We start from the raw sequence: 22,806 nt of genomic DNA, 5'->3' as shown, positions 1-22,806 counted from the left end.
CGCCGCCGCCGCCGCCGCCGTGCGAGCGAGCGAGCGAGCGAGCAAGCGTCGGCGGGCCGCCTCCGCCTCCGCCTCGTCCTCCGCGCGCGCGGGGCGCCGCCCCCCGCCGGCCGCCTTCGCCTTGACGTTGCTGGGGGCCGGTCCCGGGTGCCCGCCGCCGCCGCCGCCGCCGCCTCGGGCTCCGCCAGCTACCGCCGCCGCCGCCGGGGTGCGCGCGGCCGCCGCCGGCCGTCCCGGGGCGCGCAACAAAGAGCCGCTCCGCACTCCCGGCGCACCCGCCCGCCCCGGCCCGGCCCGCCGGCCCGCTGCCCCGCGGTCGGTCCCCCGAGCCCCGAGCCCCGAGCCCCGCGCGGGCGATGGAAGATGGAAGGAAGAAACGCTGCTGCGGTGAGCTCGCCATCCGACCCGGGCTAGGGAGAGGGTGTGTGGAGTCTTGACACGGTGGCCGTACCTGACCCGGGCTTTCTTTTGGACTGGCCGTTTGCTCTGCCCCATCGGGATCTCTGGGCCACTTCACTTGGTGGCTCTGATAACTGTTTTTCTTTTTTCCCCCTCGCCGTTTTCTTTCTTTGTGTGTGTTGGGGGGACCCCAAGAGGGCCAACTTTTTGTTGTTAAGGTTTCGTGTTTTTAATTCACCCCTCTCTGGGTGAACTAAACCTCATCTGGGGAGAAGAAACCCGAAAGCTGCTTCTTGCCTACTGGTCTAAAGAAGGAGGCATTAAAGAGGACCCGAGGTGCCCATGTTAGCCTGCCAAGTCAGCTCTCAGATTGATTATCATGTTTCTCTGTCAGAAAGAGAAAAGAAAATCCTCGCACGGAGAAAGCAAACAGGCAGGAGGAGATTATTCCGTGGAACATTTCCACTAGCTTTTAAAGACATTTAAGTGATTCTGTTTTACATGCATTTAACTTTCGACATCCATGTCCTGGCAACTGATGTAATGAAAAAAAAAATTGTTAAAAAAAAAAAAAAAGGCTAACACAGGTTACGAGGCTGAGTTTACCATGCTGTCAGTTCCCTCAGTAATAAGTGTTTACTTTAGCTACTGCTCTGGGTGTAGAATGATGTTAACCACCACCAGGCAGGAGATATAATGGGCATTAGGATTGCATTTTCCAGACTCTGGCCCTTGCGACAGTGGGATCCAGGATTTCCGCTCCAGAGATTTTCTTGAGTGGGTCCAGGTGCAGGTATAGGGAGGAGGGAGATCTGGAAAATCACTTTAAGTGGGATTTTGGCAATACATAATGCAATTCATTATCTGCAATTGAGTATGTACAAAGGATGTTGCCAAGCCCAATGGCCGGTGAGTAGGACAGAATTTGTGCTCTCTAGGAGCCAGCTTTCTGTTAGGAGAGACTGAGTAGGTTCTGTGCAGGATCCAGAGAAAGCGGGGTTCTGTCTTACCGATATGGAAGTCCCAGAAGAAGCTCTGGCCCTTAAAGGCGTGGGGTTGGTTGGCTTTTGTTTAGGTGTAGGGGAGAGGATGTTTCCTACTGAGAGAGGGCAAATACTTTCTACCCTCTCACAATAAATGCTTTTGCAGCCTTGCTTAGAGTATTTACAAATTCCCTGTAGAAGTTCTGGAGTGATTTGTCATGCATTATTCACAAACTAAGTCACCAGGGTTATGATGGGTTAATCTAGGTCTTGGTGAAGAGGTGCTGAGGCGAAATTGTGAGCATCAAGATGTGTATGCACATTGGCTTCAACACTGCCTTCCTTGAGGATTATGGGGATAATGTTATTTGGCAATTATGAAAAGATGGTATTTTGGGGTTTGGGTTGGATTAAAAGATGAGTAATACATGCTGATCATTCTCGTTTTGTCTGCAATACATTCAGACTTGATTGGGCTTTAGGCTGACAGAAAAGGAAAATGTAGCCAAAGCCTGCGCTTTAGTATGTGAAATATGGTTATAGAAGATTGTGGGGGGCGGGTCTAGTCTAACCTGAACCACGTTTGCTGCAAGTTTTCTCCAACATGTTCTTCCAGGACCAGGAATGGCTTTCTTCCTGGGTTTTTGATTTTTTTTTTTTTAAATAATGCTAACATTGAACCCAGAGGCTGATGTATGCTATGCTACTGCTTAGCTGTTTCCCTACACACCCCTGAGTTCTCTTGAGTTAAACCAACCTTGATTTATTTTAGGGCAGTGAGTGCCAATGAAATTCTCTAGATTTCATGGTAGGGTGCCGATGAATTTCATACAGGATGATGACATTCTCCAGAGCATTAGTTCATGTCTTGACAATCTGCTTGTATCTGTGAAAATGTATGTATATTCAGAAATGAAATGGTGCTGTTTTCCTGAGTACCAGTCGATGTTTCTGAGTTATCTTCCAAAGCTCCATTTGTAGTGACGGTTTGAGTTCACGGTGGAGAAAAGGATAATTTGAAGCGTTCAGTTGACATGTTATTCTAAAATCCAAATTACCATGCCTTGTTGGGAAATAAGGTGTAACTCATAACATTAATAATGAGCCTTTGCTTAGGCTATCTTATTTATACAAAAATAGCACATGTCCTTGCAATACTTGTTTGCCCTACCAAAAGAACGATTTTTTTCCTGTGCCCAGAAGGTCAACAAACTGGAATCCAGTTGGTGTTGCCAAATGGACAAGGACCTTGTTGGCACTCCAGGGCATGGGGTGGTGGATAATTCTCTTTTGGCAACACCTGTGATATAAGGAAGCCCCCCCCCCCCCAGCTCCTCTCTCCTCCCATGGCAGAGTCAGACTGTGAACAGGGCTGCCTTTCTTTTTCTTTCTTTCTTTTTTCCTTTTTTTCTTACTTAATTGTGACAAACAATGATCTTGTTTGAAATACTCCTTTATGATCCTGAATCAGTGAGATACATCAAATGTACTTGCTTATGAGCTTTCTTAAGTGGTTATTTTTGGAGTTAGAGATCTGGAGTGAGTGGAGGCATCTCATTTCTACCTGAGGCTGGGACACTTTCCTTTTTATATGTTGTATTTTTGTGCACTGTGAGTTTGTGTATATGCATATATTGTGTTTACATGTGCTGTGAGTTTGTGTATATGCGTGTATTGTATTTACATGTGCTGTGAGTTTGTGTATATGCATGTATTATATTTATGTGTGCTGTGAGTTTGTGTATATGCATGTATTGTATTTACATGTGCTGTGAGTTTGTGTATATGCATGTATTGTATTTACATGTGCTATGAGTTTGTGTATATGCGTGTATTGTATTTACATGTGCTGTGAGTTTGTGTATATGCTTGCATGTATATACACATGCACGTAGGGCCGGAGGATATCGGGTGCTGTTCCTCAGGAGCTATCCACTTCTGATACAGTCTCTCACTGGTTGGGAGCTTGCTGATTTAGTCTAGGTGGGCTGGTTAGTGGAGTTCCTGTCTCTTTTTACCCAGTGCTGGGATTGCATGTGTGTGCCCCTGCATCTGGCTTTAGTACGTGGGCTTTTGGGTGCAAATTCAAGCCCTTGTGTTTGCAAAACACTTATTTTCATGCAGGGCGCCTGAGCAGCAGACGCGCCTTTACGTTTCATTTCAAGCCCCTACCTTTTAGAAAATGCTTTCTTTACAGTGAAGTGCTAAGGTCACAGCTGATGCTTTTTGAGTTCTGCCGTGGTGGACCATCTCCTGTCCCTGTGATAGCCATGAAGTCACTAACTGTCATCACCTCCAACTTGGAAGGCCTGGGAAATTTAGTTGCTCAGCATCCCACAGCTAATGAAGTTGCAGAGCAAATATTCAAACTCAAGTAGTCTAATTTGCTTAATCCCTCTTTCCTGAGTCCTCTGAGTTAGCACTGTGTGCTGTGGAAACTGAGGTTTGGGATCTAAAAGGTGATGGATGACGAATTCATCAGCAGCCGTCATGGATAGCTTTATTGGCTCAAACGGCAGCACTACTATTACTTGGCTCAAGAGATAAAAAAAAAAAAATGCATAATTTCTTGTCCAGGGCACATTAAAGAGTTCCCTATAGTCATAAATCATTGGAATAAAAAAAAAAGCAGATTAACAATTTAAAGTTGAATGCAAGCCCCACATACTTAAATTTCTAATTATAACACCTCAGAGAAGTATCTAGATGTTTCTGCCACAGTGGTGTTGACATAGAGAAGACTGCTTTTCCTTATTATTTCTTCCCAGGAGCTGGAGCTCAGAGCTTGTTGAGAATGCATCTGAAACAATAAGAGGGGTTAGGGAACCAGCAGAGGGCATTCCTAAGATCAGGCCACAGCTGCTCCCTGCTTGTCTGGCCTTCTGTTCTGGGACCTTTGCTAAGAAACAGTGAATTGTAGAAATGAAGCAGCTTGGCTCTTCCTGAGGCTGTTGGTCAGTGCACATGGGAAAGAGAACGCGTTAAAAAGCAGCTGTAGCTTCCTTTGCTTGGCCTTCAGAAGCTCCTTGCTAAAGCACTAATGGGGTTGCTTGTCTGTATGTAAAATTCTACTAGCTTTTTCAGAATTGGGGATTGTGAAAACTTAATTTTCCAAGAAGCTGCTGGGGCAGGTAGAGTGGTTCACAGGACACTGAGGAAGGGGGCAGTGAGTGGCAGAGACTCTGTGCAATTAGATGCTTGCTGTCTTTGTGATTATATTACGTTCTAGCAAATTTACAGTAGAAAACACCAAGAAATTGGAGGCAGGCTGTATGATCTTTCGGGGCATCTTCCGTGACTTCCCCTCTCTGTGTGTGAGAACTTCCAGCAGTACATGCTTGAAGAGCAAAGATGCTTTCTTGGGTCTGGAGCTTTGTGCATGAATGTCACAGTTCGGGCAGCTGTTTTGGTTTTACAGATATGTTTCGGGTGGCTCCAAAGGGTCCATGACCTACTTGCCTGGTCTGCTGACACCCATTTCCTCTCATAAAATATCCATAAGAAAACAAAATAAACAAACAAAAAAAGCATCATTGCTTTCTGGGCATTAATTTATTATCTTATTAGTAAATTAGGGCAAAAATTAAGGTCCATACTTTTCATTCATTCATTCATTTATTCACGGAGTCTCCAAACAGGTTTGTCTACTGACCCAAGCTGACCTAAGACCATCCAGACGAGTTCTCGAGTCATTCCTCAGAGAGTCAAACTCCACAACTGGTAAATACTGACATTGCTGTTCCGAAGAATCCAGCTCCTATAACTGATGGACTCAGTCAAGCTCTTCATCAGCATTCCCTAGGAGACCTTTCTGTTCTCTTCAGAATGTCCTCTATCTATCTCCCTTGTCCAGTAGCCAGAATTTGTATGTGGCTAGTGAGTACTGCATATGGCTGGTCTCAAGAACTGAATTTAAAACTAAATGACTTTATTTAGATATTCAGTGAATTTAGACAGTCTTAGGTAGCTAATGACTATTCTGCTGCACAGCCAGGCATTCAAGCAAAAGTACTTTAAGGGATGCCCTTGTCTGACCTGAGCTGACACATCCCTCTTGAACCTCTGGCTGTTCTTGTGTGTTTACTGACTGGACTTTGATAAATTAAGGATTGTTCTTATTTATTTCGTCATGTCTGATAGGTACAGATGTGGGAAAAGTATATGGGAGGTATGAGATTTTAGTGAAAGTGAATAAATTAATTTAAAATGAGAGGAAAAATGGCATTGCCGTAGGAGCTATTAGGAGGAAAACAGGGACATATTTTGTAACTAGTATCATATAAATGGGAAAAGTTTTGAGTCTAGTCTGGCTGAGAGTTGTCTGTTGGTTTAGCTTTATGGAAGAGTGAGTGACATTGTTTTGAGAGCTTACGGAAATGATGGCAACATTACAGTTGACTTCTTTCTTTTCTGTAAGGCATGTCTGATACTCTCAAGCTTTGTGAATCTGTATAGCATAGTCATGATGATCCAGTTGGACAGTGGTGGGTATTGAAACAGTGAAGGTCTTTCTTGAAAAGCATACAGAACCGTCTTGGAAAACCGGTAGATACTCAAAGAACATGAAGACAACAGGAAAATGCCCGGATGACACACATACTAACAAGAAAGGTGTGTTGGGCTTTATACCTATAGAGACGTGAATGTTTTCATCTATGTTCAGGCTGGCTTTGATCGTCTGTCTCTCTTTTAAATGCTAGAATTACAGGTGTGAGCCACCCTTCATATGGTTTTGATTTGCGTTTCTCTAATGTCTGATAATATTACGTTTCTTATGATGTTGGCTACCTGTACATCTTCTTTGGAGAAATAATTGTTCAGATAGATTCTGGATTCCTATCTCCCATGTGACAGGTGCTTTGCAAGCATCTTCTACCATTCTCTGGATTGTCTTTTTATTTTCATTTCTTGTCCTTTGCAATAAATGTTCTTTGTCTTAAGCAAAGATTTATTATGCTTATATATTTGCTGCAATGAGTAGACAAATTAAGCAAAATGATTGTATAACTAATATTTTTTAAACTTCTTTCTGGTAGAAAAAGGGCAGAGCCGGGCATGGTGGCACCTGGAGGCAGAGGCAGGTGGTCTGTGTGAGTTGGAACTGCAGCCTGGTCTGCATAGAAGAGTTCATGCAGGGAAAAAAAAGAAAGAAAGAAAAAAGAAAAAAGGATTTAGCCTTGGGCTGTGCTTCTTGAGAAGAACTCTGAAGACTTTGAGATTCATAGGTTTACTGAAAGGAAAATCTAAAACCATTTCTCTAGAGACTTTTGTATAGAACATAGTGCTTTCTTGGATCAGACAGAGACCCACCTTTTGAAAGAAGACGCTGAACCTAAGTCAAACCTGCTTGATCTTTATAGATGCTATTATTTTGCCCTCTGAGTAATGTCTCCCATACTTTTCTGTCACAAGAATCTTCCAGCTTTAGATTTCTAGGGATACCTGAAGATTCTGGTTTAGTAGCACTCTAAAGGGCCATCCATGTTCTATGAGCATCCTGTATAATTCTGAAGAATGCCGGAATCTCAGCTCTAACCTGGAGACAATAAGGACTTTCCAGTGGCGGCCTGCAGAGTTTAGTTAGTTCTCTTTAGTTGGTGTGTTCTCTAGGTGACAAACATCCTTCCCTATGGGAGATCACAGGATGTTTGTTGATCTAACCTTGCCTGCTCCTGCAGCTGTGCTCAGAGATGTGTTTAGACTGTCTTGCCATTGCTGAATCTCTGGAGGCCTCCTGCAGGCACATGGAACTCCATGAACCTGGTGGGGAGAAAGGGTCAGAAAGAAAAGCAGAATCGGCATCATTTTACAGAATTTCTGCACTTTGACTCCTTTAGGTGGCTGGTTGGAGTCTCCCGAAGAATTTGCTAGGTGTATAGCCCCAAGAGGAGATGATTCCTCATAAAGAAGATCTGATTCAGCAGGAGGCAGTGCTATGCAGTGGTTAGGGTGCAGACCTTCTTAGTCTGATTCACATCTTAAATCTGTTACATAGGTGTATCACCCTGGGCAAATTATTTTGACCTCCCTGTGCCTCACTGCCTCGTGACATCATTGAATACCTCACTAACATCCACTGGTTGGGAGAGGTTTAGGATTACCTGGAAAAGCAGTAAGTGGGCAGTGACTGTGACCTTTGGATGGAAATCATACTTATGTAGGGGTAGAACTATTATTGCCTTTCTTAAGGTCACATATCTATTAAGTGGTATACTGACCTTTCTGGTATCTGTCTGTGATTACCTGTGAAAGTGCTATATAGAAGTCAGAAGAAAAATTTTCGTACTTTGTATGGTGCTTTGGCACATAGTAGTCATTTAATAAATATTTCTTCAATGACTTATTTAAACATCACAGACAGTTATATAGGTAAGTACAAGAAGCCTCCCAAGAAGAGACAGACAGTGAAAGTGTTCTGCTGTTTAGCCTTGTCTAACCATGGAATAGAATTTAGAAGGTCATCATTGGCCTACTGACTTTCTACTGTTGGCCTCACTGTGGGCTTTTTGTTTTATGGAAGTGGAATTCTCCCACTTTTTAGTCAGCATTTATGCATTGCAAGTTTCAATGTGACTGGCATTATAAGTCTCAATAACCATCTAGAACACAAAAGATAAGCGTAACATGGCTGTGAAAGTCCTCACCTTGTTCTTTGCCTCCTGGCAGAATCTTCTGGTAGAAGTAGATAAAGACTATGAGCTGTGTTTGCCTAGTGTGAGAAAATGGTCTTAGATAGTCCTTCCATTCATTCATTTTTTCTTTGATTTTCTCTTCTCCTTTTCTTTTCATCTCCTTCCCACTTTTTATTTTGAGACAGGGTTCCACGTAGCTGATAGTGACCTTACTGTTCCCCTCTTCCTATGCTCGTATTGTAGGCATGCACTAGTACACCACGTTTACATGGCACTAGGGTCAAACCCAGGACTTCGTGCATGCTAGACAAGTACTTTATGAACCAAGCTACATCCCCAGCCCCATCGTTCATTCTTGACACATTTCTTCCTACCTTCCTGGTGAGGCTTTTTATGTCAGTTGATAGTCTCTTGTATTGCTGAGTCCTGTTTTGGGCCATGGGGAGACCTTTAATAAGACATAGTCTGATATTCTAAAACTGGAGCTCAAGTAAAGATATGTAGCTTATAGACTTTGATAGTCTTAGGGAAACTAAAGCCAAGAATTTTTAATCATTAGGCCAGTATCTATATGTATATGATTACTCAAGTCAGTGAAATGTGATTTAATTACAAAATCATATATCAATAAGATTAGCAAGGGAGTTATAAGTTTGATGATCATTCTCTTCTCACCCTAGGTAGTGCATATAAACATATTTGTATCATGAATTTTTATATTTTATAAATAATGTTTTATTTTGCTTCCTTTTAGTAATGGCAATTTAAAAACAAAGTGAAATTCTCTAATGATCACTTAACATCCTTTGGCTTGGAGCTCACTATGTAGCCCAGCTATCTTAAAACTCCTGGCAATCCTCCTGGCTTAGCCTCCTTCGTGCTGAGATTATAGGCATGTGTCACTGTGCCTAGCGTGATGTCTTCCTTTGGGGGTAGGTGAGGAATCTATTTCAGCTTATACTTCAAGGTCACAGTCCATTACTGAGAGAAGTCAGGAACTGAAGCAGAAATCATGGAGGAATGTCTCTCACTGGCTTGTAAAGCATTTTGTTTGGCATTTATGCTGAAACCCCTCTTTCTGTGCCTATATTTAATTATTTTGGGGAATGTTTTGTTAAGTGTACACAATTTTAGTAGTAAGTACAGCCATCACAATTTCGGGGCAAACACAAATGGTTCCTGGTAATCTCCATGCGATCCGAATTTCACAAGTTTGCCCAAATCGTGATGACCGACTGTGATTATTAATGATAATGGGCGTCAGCTAGGATGTCTTAGGCAGTGCCTAGTCATCTTTGAGGTGGTTAGGGGGAGCTCCTGCTATGCACATAGTAACTTCAGAAACAAAAGCAAACTTATTATATGCAAATTAGTATTATTGGGATATTAATATTAAGGCAGAGGAATTAGCACTTTTTAAAATTTTGTTTTAAAATCACGTTTGACTTTTCATCATTCTGTTGTATGAAGAGATACTCCTTTTTGTAATAATTCAATTCTACACACAAACAGGTGCTGAAACTATTTTCCTTTTCTTTTATCTAGAAGACACTTTTAACTTCTGGAAAGTGGCTTATAAAAACATGACCTACCATGTTCATTTACTGCATGTGCTACTGAAGAATAGCCGTTTTTTTTTTTTTTTTCCTGTTTTGCACTTAAGTCCAGAAGTTCACTGAAAGCGGGTTACGCCCAGATTTTATACATCATTAAAACATAAAATGCTTGCACCATGCATCATAGTTTCCCTTTCACCTGAAGAAATCAAAGTCCATTACATTGTCCTGGCCACTTTCATCTGCCTGCAGGAAGGATGCGTGTGTAGAGCTCTCATTTAAATGTGCTCTGCTAAAGCAAGATTGAGTTTTCAGGAAGCATGGCATCCTTAGGATGTGTTAGAACATCTGAGTTTAGAGAGCTGCTTCTTTATAGTGGGTCGTATTTTATAGGGCTAATTTAATGGTCAAATCTGAGGTTTGTTTTCATATAATAACTGAATATGTGTTTGCATACAAAATGATCTACTTAAAAATATAACTTTAAAATGTTACCAGAAATACTGTAATAGATTCTGTGCAGCTCTGTAACACTGTCCCCTTGCCTTTATTCCTAAACTTCATTCAACAGATATTTACTGAATTTCTCTGTTCTAGGAATTGTTTTAGGTCCTGGGATTTCATTGGTCAGCAAAACAGACTAAAACAGGTGTGTGTGTGTGTGTGTGTGTGTGTGTGTGTGTGTGTGAGAGAGAGAGAGAGAGAGAGACAGAGAGACAGAGAGAGAGAGACAGAGACACAGAGACACAGAGAGAGATAGACAGAGAGACAGAGAGAGACAGAGAGAGTGTGAGCGAGCTCTTATTTCTGTAAGGTGAGATAGATTGTGTGTGTGTGGGAGGGAGGGAGGGAGGGAGGGAGAGGGGAGAGAGAGAGAGAGAGAGAGAGAGAGAGAGAGAGAGAGAGAGAGAGAGAGAGAGAATATGGATGGTATAAAGTGTTCCAGGGAAAAATAAAGGACAGGAGGGTAGTTGAAGGTTCATAGACCAGGAATTATGAAAAGCATGGTTGGGTGAAGACGGTGACTGGCCGGAAACAGGGAGCAGCAAATGCAGAGTCTAGGGCAGGGTCATGCCTTCAGCCTTCCAGGAGCTGGGAAGTCCTGAGCAGAGAGGGAAGCAGACAAGATCAGCAGTTCCTGCAGGGCCTTGCAGTATTGCAAGAGTTGTGGCTTGTGTCTAGTGTGAGGAGAGAAGCTGTGGAAAGAGTGTCAGGTAAGGATGTGACATGATCTGGCCCATGTTTTCAGAGCAGCTGCCTCATGAGAATGCACCGTAGTGGGCAGGGGTGAGGGCAGAGATGGACAAACTTGATAAGAGGAAGTTCTTTGAGCAACATTGGCTTGGATGGATCAGAGAGAGATGGGTTTGATTTTCCCCCTTTTCTTCCCTCACCCTATTCTCCTTGATCTTGGGACAGTTCTGTCCCAGACGTTCTGAGATTATAGGCATGAGCCCCCGTACCTGGCAAGGAACTCAGTGTTGGAGATTGTTTGCCCGGTTTTCAAAAGAGAGGTCCAGGCTAGAGATAAATATTGTGGAGTTGTCAGGTGCTTTGACTAGATGAAATCCACAAGGAAGTAATTGTCAGTGAGGAAGGAACGAGGCTCAGCCTGCAGAACTTGGGCTGCTGGTTCGCTGAAGGTAGAGAGGTGAGAGAAGACCATTCAGTAAAGGAGAAACAAACTAACTAACAACTATGGGGGAAATCTTGAATTTGGTGTCACGAGAGGAGCCGAGTGAAGACACTTCAGGGATGGGTCAGATGCTTCTTAAAAGGTCAAGTAAACTGAGGGTCAAGTACAAAGTGACTGGAAACCTAGCCACGGAGAGATCGTGAAGGAGCTTCTTCATTTTGGTAGAGCAATGGTGAACCAAAATTGATCACTGAAGGTGGAAGAGTGGGGGAGCAGAGAAAGAAGTGTTCAGTATTCAGTGTCAAAGATTTCAAGGGGTTTTTTTTTGCTATAAAGGGCAAGTGGAGAATGTAGGGGTGAAAGGAGATTTTAAAATGGGAAGTAACAATGTGCTGGAATATTGGTCTGAATGACGGTGATGAGGGAAAGTCAGATGCTGCCTAGTGTAGTAGTGTGATTCCCATCCCAAAGGCTTGAAAACAACTGAAATCAGCCAGCTTCTTTCACAAACACTAATTCTTGTTAATGCCGCCAGGGTATGTGCATTGTGTACATTTATGCATGTGTGTGTGTGGTGTGCACCTCCATGTGGTGTGGGGAGAACAGAGGTGGATATGAGCGGTCTTCCTCAATTCCTTTCTACCTTCTTTTTAAAATAAAAAGTACGTTTTACATTTAGTGTGTGTGTGTGCGCGTATGCTGTGTGCACGCGTGTGCACATGTGGCAGGAATGTAGCTGCCGTGGTGTGCCGTGTGATGGTCAGAAGACAGTTGGCTAGTCTGTGTTCTGTTTCTACCGTGTGAGTTCTAGGATCACATGCATGTCAGTCTGGCTGGGCGTTTAACCACTGCGCTCTGTCACTGCCCTCCACCTTATTTTTACTCGGCTCCCCGTGCGTGTACTGAAGGCACTTTATGGACTGACACGTATCAGCAGCTTTAAAACAGTGCTTTATTTATTTAGTTTAGGTGTATACCATTGCTGTTCATCTTAGTCACCCAGGACAGTTCCTAGGTGCAATATCCATGTTGCCTGAGGTATTCTTTGTCTGGATTCTGTTGGCAATTGATGGGTTCTTTAGCAGTCACTTGGAACACAGATTTACCACCAACTTTTCAGCATGCATGTAATCTGATTTCCTGTGAATTTATCAGGTAACACAGTAGTCACTGTCTGTATTAGATGTATAAAGTCCTGTGTTCAGATGTAACAAACTCAAGGAAACAAATGGGTAATAAGCAATAATTTGAACAGGACAGATGCCTCTAGATTTTGTGCGGGTGAACAGCTGCTCCTCAGATGTGGCGGAATCATGTGAGGACAAGGTTGAAGTGAAGATTCTGATCCTTTTGGTCTGGGATGGGGACTGAGCTATGTTCCTAACAGGCTCCCAGAAAAAGCTGGGAGTGTTGGAGCATCTCCTGTGGAGAAAAGAGAGATCGATCAGAGGGCAGTACTTTCTGAGTTCCTTTCTCCCCTCACTAGATTTTGTCCTGCACTTTTTTTCTGATGCTTCCCTAGCAGTCCTCTTCTACAGGGCCTTAGTGACTTAGAAAAACACAGCATTCCAGTGTCCCTGCCTTCCTCCTCTCTCTTGGCATGTTTTTGATCTCTGACATAAGCCTGTAGGCATCTAGGTGTTTCACAGAATTATCAGCCAGCTGAGGAGACTTGAAGCAGGTTCATTTGCATATGCAGAAGGCCAGACTTCAGGGTCTCATTTAAGGGGCAAGGTCCTTTTTCCCTCCCTCCTGGACTCCTGACTACCTGTGCTGGTGTTATTTTGTCAGTTTGGGTGTGTTCCCATCCTAGTGCTCTAGACGCCTGCCTGCCACAGGTGTCTCTCTAGACGCCTGCCCGCCACAGGTGTCTCTCTAGGCGCCTGCCCGCCACAGGTGTCTCTCTAGGCGCCTGCCCGCCACAGGTGTCTCTCTAGGCGCCTGCCCGCCACAGGTGTCTCTCTAGACGCCTGCGCGCCACAGGTGTCTCTCTAGACGCCTGCCCGCCACAGGTGTCTCTCTAGACGCCTGCCCGCCACAGGTGTCTCTCTAGACGCCTGCCCGCCACAGGTGTCTAAGTCACTTCAGTAGCTGGCTCCCTTGCTGGAGGTCAGCCCTGTGGTTTATCATCTAAGGAGATTTGGTGGGTTTGTGGAAGAGAGAGCAAACCGCTTACCACATGCTAATTATCAAACTTCTCTCCTTCTTCATCATGTTGGCGGTATCAGGGGTGGATTCCATCTCCTTAAACCCAATCAAACAGTGGCAGGGGACTCCTGTACCTTTGTGCCACTTTTAGTGTCATTTCGATATTTTTTTCTCTTACTGTTTTGTTTTTGATTTTTCTTTTTCTTTTTTTTTTTCTTTCCTGAGAAAGAACATGGAGTTGGATGGGTAGGGGTTTTGGAAGAGTTGGGAGAGGGAAAATAGGATCAAAATATATTATATTAAAACAACAACAACAACAACAACAACAACAACAAAACCTTTGAGGGTGGTGAGGAATGGGCTGATGGTGGCAGCCTGTTTGCTACCCGGGACCAGGGTAACATCCCGGCCAGGGCTGCTGTTTAGGACTACAGCTGGCGTCTGTGTTGATGTCCATGGCTTCGGTTACCACAGAAGGCCGTAGAAGACTGGAGTCTAGTCAGATACCTGAGTCCATATTGGTGTCCAAGGGCCATGCTGCCACTGGGCCATGCTAATCTGGATGGTCGGTCTGTGTTGCCATCCAGGGCCAAAATGACATCCGAGCCTGAACTGTGGCATAGGGCTATGTCTGGGTCTGTGGCCCTACCTCAGCCAGGGTTTGGGTTGATAGCCATGGCTCCTGATACTACTGAAAGCCGTGCAAATCCCAGAGTCTGGGCCATCACCTGAGGCCTGGTGGGTATCTGGGGGTCATGTTGTAGTTGGGGCCATACAGATCTGAGTGGCCTGCACTGCCTGCCACAAGGTGCCATGGTGACATCCAGGCCTGGGCTACAGCTGAGGGCCTTGTCAGGGTTCATGGCTCTACTGTAGTCAGGGTCTGTGTTGATGTCCATGGCTCCTGATAACATCAAAAGCCATGCTGATGCTAGGTATCTGGGCTGTCATCTGGGGCCATGTTGGTGTCTGAGGGCCATGCTACTGCTGCAGAGGCCATGCCAATCTGAGTGACCTGGGCTGCCACTGGAGCCGTAGTGATGGTTGGACCCAAGGTACTGCCTAGGCGCGCGCGCGCGCGCGCACACACACACACACACACACACACACACACACTCACACATTCATTTCCTAAGTTCTGTGACTTTAGAGAACTCTGACTAATACAACCTCTATGCATTTAAAATGGTTGATGCTTTTTTTTTTTTTTTTTTTTTTTTTTTGGTTTTTCGAGACAGGGTTTCTCCGTGTAGCTTTGCGCCTTTCCTGGAACTCACTTGGTAGCCCAGGCCGGCCTCGAACTCACAGAGATCCGCCTGGCTCTGCCTCCCGAGTGCTGGGATTAAAGGCGTGCGCCACCACCACCCGGCGGTTGATGCTTTTAAGATAGTAAGTTTTAGTAACATTATTTATGATAATTTGCTTTTTGAGATAGCTTCTGAGTAATGTCACAGTAATATAAGTGATATCACTGAGTGTTTAAAAGGCAAGGAGCTTCATGCCAAACAGACATTACACCTAATGTCCTTGATTCCTTTATCTCTTATAAGGCAGTGAGGTGGTGTCTTCACATACATTTACAATGGAGAGCCCGAGCGCAGAAAGGATACGTGATTTTTCCTAGATCACATAGAAGGATTTGAACTAATACTAATACTAGAACTTCCTTAAATTCTTCCAGCACTTCCAAGTGATGCATGCACTTACTTCATCTTCAAATTATATAGTGGGAGCCTAAGTATTTAGTTGTAAAAAGTGTGATTGTTTAGCTGATATAATCTACTTGCACTGGAAACTTTACTGTAAATTCTTAATCTAACTGCATCCTGTCTATTATTAATTTCAGTATTAGTTTCAAGAGTTGCTTAAAGTCTTGATTTTTGATTGATCCACTATTTAAATTTAACTATAACACCTTAATTTTATGCCTAATCTGTAGTCAAATTTTCTTTGGACCACCAGTTCCCAAATAATTACATGGAGACCTCTTATTAATTATGAATATTTGGCCTTATCTTAGGCTTGTTCCCAAATTAACTTGTTTATATTAATCTATAAGCTGCCACATGCTTCTTTACCTTGCCTCAATTCTGTACATCTGACTCCCTCTGTGTCTGCCTGGGGAATCCCACATGCCCCAGATTCTTCCTGAGTTCCTCTCTCTCCCTGGAAGTCCCCCCTATTCTCTCCTGCCTAGCTATTGGTCATTTGGCTCTTTATTAAACCAAAGACACATCTTCACAGTGCACAAAAAGATTGTCCCACAACACTAATCCTTAGGGAATAAATAGCTAATAATATGCAATTTTTTTATTGTTATAGAAAGCTAGAGTACACAGCTTGACTGTACAGATAGAAATATTGTGGCATTGTTAGCAATCAAGAAAGTCATATTTATTGAGTGAGTATTGTTTGGCCAAGCCACCTCTGTGCTAATACTTTGTACTCATGTAATCATTAGAGCAGGCTCTAAGATTAATTTTATTATCGTCAATAGTCAGGTGTCTATAGCAGTACCACCATAGCTGGAAACGGTTAGACTCTAAAAACTATCTGATTATGAGAGTCTTGTATCTAAATTTAATTAATTAATTAACTAAAAAACCTGGCTTTTCCTTTGTAGCCCAAATTGGCCTTGAACTGCTGGTGATCCTCCTGCCTCATCCTCCCAAGTACGGGGGTTAGAGATGCGTACTAACATACCTGGCTGGATGTTTGTTTTCAAAATAGCGTTAACAGCAAAAGGGTAGATGAGTGGTGAGAAAAACATGGATAGGAGGAGCTTGTGGACATGGTGATCTTTAACCGAAGGGCAAAAAAATCAGGAAGAACAATATATGTAAAAGTTGTCTTTCGGCATTTAGAACAAGGATATGACCTGAAGAGAAAAGAAAACAGAACATTAAAGACTTCTGTCTTAGCTAGGGCTACAACTGCTGTAGACACCACGACCACAGCAACTTTTATAAAGGAAAACATTTAATTGGGGATTGCTTACAGTTTCAGAGGTTCAGTCCGTTGTCATCATGGTGGGATATGGTGGCATACAGGCAGATAGGATGCTGGAGAAGTAACCGAGTGTCCTACATCTTGCAGGCAATAGGAGTTAATACAGGAGTCTCTGTCACTGGGAGTAGCTTGAGCATAGGAGAACTCAGCCCCACCCCCACAGTGACACACATCTACTCCAACAAGGCCACACCTACTCCAACAAGGCCACGCCTCCTAATAATGCCACTCCCTTTGGGGGCCATTTTCTTTCAAACCACCACAACTTTCTAACAGATGATTAAAACGGAATCAACTTTCTGTCTTGATGCCTTTGAACAGACTAGGTCACTGCCTGGATACTCTAGATTAAATGCTTACATTAGCAAATTTGGATATATAAGGACATAGGCAATAACTAAAAAAATTGTTCAAATGTGAAGGAACCTTTAGGTTGTGATGATGTAGTAAAGTGTGTTAAAAAATAAAATATTTTTATAATAAATAATAGATAAGTAATAAAATAAAAATAAAAATTCCCTTTATAATTATGGACTTGCTTTGCAAACGGTGGAGATTGTGATTTAACAGTAGAATGTCAGAGCTCAAAAAGACCCTAATGACAAACCCTAAAGTCTAACCTCGTTTTGTAAATGGGGAAACTGAGAAAGTTAGAGAAAATGAATTAAGTATACACTTGGACTAGAGCTCAGCAATTGAATTCAAGTACACTGACTATATTTTAAAAACAATTTCCAATATATAGATGAAACACATTTAGAAAATTTAAAAGTTCTTTTTAGTCTTTCTTTGTACTAACAGAATGACTTACAGGTCACTTTGTTTGTTCTAATTAGGGCACACTTGAGTTCTTTTGATTATCTTATCTGAACGCAGAGCCCAGTGATTTTCCTAAGGAACTGTTTCCTCAACTTTATTTAATGTCCCCATGCTTCATTTCACTGAAAACCTGAGTCTTTGCAATAAAAGTCGAAGAAAGGATGAGGTGCCTTTGAGAATTTATTTGTTCTGCCAATAATCTATTTTTGTTCTTTAAATAATCTATTTTTATTTTTCCTTTTGTTTTTTATTTTTAAAGAGATTTTATTAATTTTCTTTGAGAATTTCATACATGAGTATTATATTTACATCTTTTCCTCCCTACTGTCTCTCTCCTTAAACCTCTTCCCTTCTGAGTCCTCCAACTCACTCTCACATTCATGACCTTTTCTTCTTTAATTATTATAGTTACACATACACACACATACACACACACACACCTATTTTTGAGAGCCTCCTGTGTGCTACATGCTTTTTCAAGATTGTAGTGTGAGTGGTTTTTACTTGGAGATGAGAAACCATTAAATAACTTTTGAGTAGTAGATCTGGAGATATGTAGTTGATTTTTTTTTTTTTTTTTTTTACTCTTTGGGGGCCTGCCACCCAGCTCTCAATTAAATACATGGAGACTTATTCTTACTCATATGCCTGGCCTTAGCTTAGCTTGTTTCTAGCCAGCTTTTCTGAATTAAATTATCCCATTTCTCTTTAACCACATTTTGCCTCTGGGCTTTTTACCTTTCTTTATTCTACATATCTTTCTTTCCTTCTTACTCCGTGGCTGGCTGGGTGGCTGGGTGGCTGGGTGGCTGGGTGGCTGGGTGGCTGGCCTGGTGTCTTCTTCTCCTCCTTTTCTTGCTCCTTGATCCCTTCCCTAGATTCCTCCTCCTATTTATTCTCTCTGCCCGCCAGCCCTGTCTATTTCTCTCTCCTGCCTAACTATTAACTGTTCAGCTTTTTTATTAGACCAATCAGGTGTTTTAGACAGGCAGAATAACAAGCTTTACAGAGTTAGAACAAATGCAACATAAACAAAACGAAACACATCTTTGCATCATTAAACAAATATTCTTCAGCATAAACGAATGTAACACATCTTAAACTAATATTCCACAACAGCTATCTTTTTTCTTTTTCTTTATTTTTATTTTTATTTTTATTTTTTTTATTTTTTATTTTTTTTTTTGATTTTTCGAGACAGGGTTTCTCTGTGTAGCTTTGCGCCTTTTCCTGGAACTCACTTGGTAGCCCAGGCTGGCCTCGAACTTTTTTCTTTATTTTTAAATAACAGTAATAATTTAAAATCATTCCCTGTGAATTTCAGCAAACTGTAGTTTCATTGCTTTGATTTAGTGAGCTATTCAGACAGCAAAGCAGTCGGCATTGCTGCGGGTTGAAGTTTAATCTTGTCATTATTTCAGTATGTTCACAATAAATGCAAGCCGCTTAAAAATAGTCCATCATATACTGGTTGGAAGAGCACCATGACTTCATGAATAAATTTGCTGGTTCTAGGGTTGATCTCACGTTTTACTGATGGCCAGAATTTTGGGTAAATATATTCATTCATTTTCTTTCATTCTTTCCCTCCTTCCCCCTCTCCTCCTCTCTCCCTCCCTCCCTCCTTCCCTCCCTCCCTCTCTCTCTCTCTCTCTCTCTCTCTCTCTCTCTCTCTCTCTCTCTCTCTCTCTCTCTCTCTCCCCCCCTCTCTCTCTAGAATTTTCTACTATAGTCCAAGCTGGCATGGGACTCACTATGTTGCCTAGGGTTGGCCTCAGGCTTACAAGTATTGGGATTTCAGGTGTGAACCACTATACCTGGCTGTGTTCATTTTTCTGAGGCTCAGCTTCTTCTTTGATAAAACTTGGTTAATAGGCTTTTTGAAGATTAAATGGCTCAAAAGGAGATGGTACTTTTGAAATGTCTGGCATATTGTAAATATTTAATAAAACATACTATGATAATGTGTCAAGAAGATTTTAACAATGGATACAGACAATAAACTGAGAATATAATTTAGAACTTTATTTTTAGATAATTTTATGATTTATGTTTAGAGTTCTTAGAAAATGTCAGAGTTTTGTTTGAAAGTCTTGACATTGAAACAATGCTTAAAATAACACTTCTGTCTTCACACCAGTTGTTCTGCATGTGTGTGAGGGTCATTAGCTCTTTTTGTAGTATCTGAACTTGGTGTATTCTTAAGTCTCCTCCCCATCCCACAGGCATCAGTTTTGGATCAGTTCTGGAGGTCAGAGAAGGATAAGTTCTGCCTTAAGGTCACAGTTGACCTGTAACTGGAGGACACCCTTGGAATTGGTGTGCTATGAGGACTCCCTGAACACTGTGGGTGTGTGTGAATGAGTGGGTATGTTTGTGTGTATTCTCTGGTACTCAAGATTTTTGTCTTCCCAGAGAGCAAACATAGCCCTTTAAGTTATAGGTGAATTCTGTAATGCTTTTGTTTGCTTATCGTTTCTGGTAAATACAGTCAGACTTCAAGTTCAGTATCGTACTTGTTGCAGTGTCTGATCAGCAGCATTGTGAATTTGACTTGCTGATCTCCATGTGAGCCCAGGAAGAGACCAATGTAAACCAAACTGCACCTATGCAGAACTTAGTCCCAATGGCTCCCTGTTCCTGCCAGGCTCCGGTTGTCTGCTTACTCTGCCTCAGTTCTGCAGCTCATCTTCCTAGGCCTAGGTATCAGTGAGCTGAGCTGATAAATTCATCTGAGTTGATGGAGGGTTAGAGGACTATTGTGGACATTTTAACTGTCTTTGTGCCCCCATCAGTTGCTGAGAAGCACATTAGCAAGTGCTGAGATCACTGTGTTACTGTGCTAATGTTACGTTTCAGCTTTCTTAGTCAATCCCTTTGTGAATGTGATCATCATGGGGATTGTAGATTGCAGATAAGGTAGATGCATGGAGGCATTATGCTTCACAAGCGTGTATGACCTTTTCTTAGGCTGTGTAATGAATTAAAAAAATTCCATTTTAAAGTGAAAAAAATGCTGGTGATGGTGCGTGTCTTTAGTGTTTGAGGTGAGCTTGGTTTACATAGTGAGACTCTACCTCAAAATAAATGAATGAATGAAAATAATACATTTTCCTGTTTATAAAAAATGCCTTGGTAATAGTAGATAACTCAAGCTATCCAGATGTATCTATAGAAAGAGAAAAAGAAGATTAGTTGTAATTTCTGGAATTAAAACTGATAATCTTCTTGAGGCATTTCCATTTTTTGCTTTATTCTGAGTATGTGCATCATACAGTATACATTATTTTATGTCGTGTTTTACTGTGCTTAGCATTTATGAACATTTCCTCATGTCATTAAAACCATTTGCAAATATGTTTTTAAATGAATAATATTTAATCTTAAGACCATACCATAATTTAGTCAGTTCATTGTTCTTGGAGGTTTAGGATATTTCAAGTTTTTCACTTTGAAGCAAAACACTGTTATGCGATGACTACTGAGTATTAGTAGCTATATAAACTTTGACCTGCATCTCTGATTATTGCCCTCATCTACTGTCCTAAAGTAAAGTGGGAATCAAAGGCTTGATTCCCTCTTGTAAAGGTAGTATCAGTTTACATCTCCACGTCACACAGTAGCAAATGGAAAGAAGCTTCTATACCTTTACTGTGTTACTTTGATATTCATTTCTTTACACACAGTCTCACTGTGACAGCCAGGCTAGTCTTGAACTTATATGCATCCTCCAAGTGCTTCTATTAGCACACCTAGCTTTAAAATGATGCTTGAAAAGCCTGGCTTTGGTATAGCCACTAAAAGTCTAGATCATCTTAAGGAGGTTGTAGACTCATAGGTGTGATTGGTCCTTAGGAAATATGTAATCCGACTTTATGTTCCCCCAATGAGAAAACAGAGCTATAAAAGTTAATTGACTCACTCAGGGCTTTGTAGATAGTAATTTGCAGAACTGGGATTAGAGACTTGACTCTTTCCTCGTCCTATATGTTTTCTGGATTCTGATCCTCACTTAAGACATAGTACTTGGCCAGCTTTGAATCATAAGTGACAAAGCCTGTGACCTAACATTCCCCCTGCCACAGTGTGCCCACTGCTTAGTGTAACAGTGACATACTCATCATCTGACTGACAGTGTCTCTGTTCCAGGATTTCCAGAAATCTCCTTCCGATTAATTCTGATTAAGTCTGACTTGAGTTATGGGTTGGTGAATTGTGGATAGAGTACCTTGATGGTCTGTGTCATGTGTTCACATTCATGGCCCTGGACTGGGATGCTCGGAAGTTGGCAGTTTAAGTCAAACCACCTACAGTGAGAATGAGGGAGAGATGGTTTTAAGAAGAGGCCAGAGGAAAGATGCTTGGCAGGCAGAAACAACAGATGTCTGTGGCAGATGAGATGGGGCTGGCCAGAGGAAGCATATGCCTGAGAGACAAAAGGCGTGTGGAGGGAAGAAGTGAGCATATGAACTAACAGCTGAGAGAAGGTGTGGCCTGAGTAGGTAAGATGGGATGTAAGAGTGGAGACTGGCCTGGAAAGGTAAGTGAGGTTAGATCATGAAGGATCTTACTTAGGTGTTTAGATCTTAACCAGTGAAAATGGGTAGTTACAGATGGAATTTAAGCAGATTAGCTTTTTAGCTGTCTGGAGAATGTTGGAGAAGGCAGGGAAGGAACCAGGGAGATCTGTTAGGGGCCTGTAGGTGAGAGATGGTTTGGACTCTCAAGGTCGTAGTAGTTGAGATGCAGAAGTAGAAAGACAAATGAGACGCCCTGATGTAGATGAACAGAACTTGACGGTCAGATGGGGTGTTATGAGATGCCCTGATGTAGATGAACAGAGCTTGACGGTCAGATGGGGTGTTATGAACAGACACCCTGATGTAGATGAACAGAACTTGACGGTCAGATGGGGTGTTATGAACAGACACCCTGATGTAGATGAACAGAACTTGACGGTCAGATGGGGTGTTATGAGATGCCCTGATGTAGATGAACAGAACTTCATGGTCAGATGGGGTGTGATGAGCAGAATGACGGAGATGCCTGGCTTGATTCACAGACCTCATGGGGCTGCCATTCTTGTGTTAGTTACTTTTTGTGTTGCTGTGACCCAAATACTTGGTAGAAACAACTTAAGGGAGAAAACAATTCATTTTGGTTCCCAATGTCACAGGGTCATGTAGCTAGAGTTTTCCTGCCTTGCCCACAGTCAGGACAAATCTTTGTCACCCGCCAGTCCCACAGCTGCTCAGACACAACCAAGTAAGCACAGAGACTTATATTGGTTACAAACTGTATGGCCGTGGCAGGCTTCTTGCTAACTGTTCTTACAGCTTAAATTAATTCATTTCCATAAATCTATACCTTGACACATGGCTTGTGGCTTACCTGCATCTTCACATGCGGCTTGTCATGGTGGCGGCTGGCAGTGTCTCCCTCACCCAGCTACCTGTTCTCTCAATTCTCCTCTCTGTTAGTCCCGCCTATACTTCCTGCCTGGCCACTGGCCAATCAGTGATTTATTTATTGACCAATCAGCAACACATTTGACATACAGACCATCCCACAGCAGGGTCACAACCCATCAAGGCCGGGAAGGCAAAGCCAGACATTTCTGTTTA

At 42.4% G+C, this 22,806-nt stretch overlaps 1 protein-coding gene and 1 long non-coding RNA gene across 5 annotated transcripts in view; one reads left to right on the top strand and one right to left on the bottom strand.

Annotated features, from left to right (window-relative positions):
• The first annotated feature begins 306 nt into the window (after positions 1 to 306).
• The window catches only part of Psd3 (pleckstrin and Sec7 domain containing 3), a 383,054-nt gene continuing 360,554 nt past the window's right edge, over positions 307 to 22,806 (top strand). For 2 of the 3 annotated variants that reach the window (XM_059244228.1, XM_059244227.1), the window contains exon 1: positions 307 to 387. In XM_059244228.1, the coding sequence (XP_059100211.1) occupies positions 364 to 387 (24 nt within the window). In that variant the 5' untranslated portion in view covers positions 307 to 363. The remainder of the gene's footprint in view (positions 388 to 22,806) is intronic. The other variant, XM_059244224.1, reaches the window with a different exon arrangement.
• On the bottom strand, positions 12,137 to 22,398 carry LOC131894080 (uncharacterized). Of its 2 annotated transcripts, none has more exons than XR_009374838.1 (3): positions 21,300 to 22,398; positions 16,058 to 16,232; positions 12,137 to 12,628 (listed from the first exon to the last, which is right to left on the bottom strand). It is a non-coding gene; the product is annotated as an uncharacterized LOC131894080 (long non-coding RNA). The 2 variants fall into 2 exon arrangements; XR_009374839.1 differs by having other exon boundaries at positions 21,411 to 22,120.

This window comes from Peromyscus eremicus, chromosome 17 (genome assembly GCF_949786415.1).
Source record: "Peromyscus eremicus chromosome 17, PerEre_H2_v1, whole genome shotgun sequence".
Taxonomy (NCBI): Eukaryota; Metazoa; Chordata; class Mammalia; order Rodentia; family Cricetidae; genus Peromyscus; species Peromyscus eremicus.
The sequence above is the reverse complement of the archived record's forward strand: the minus strand, read 5'-3'. Positions and strand labels throughout refer to the sequence as shown.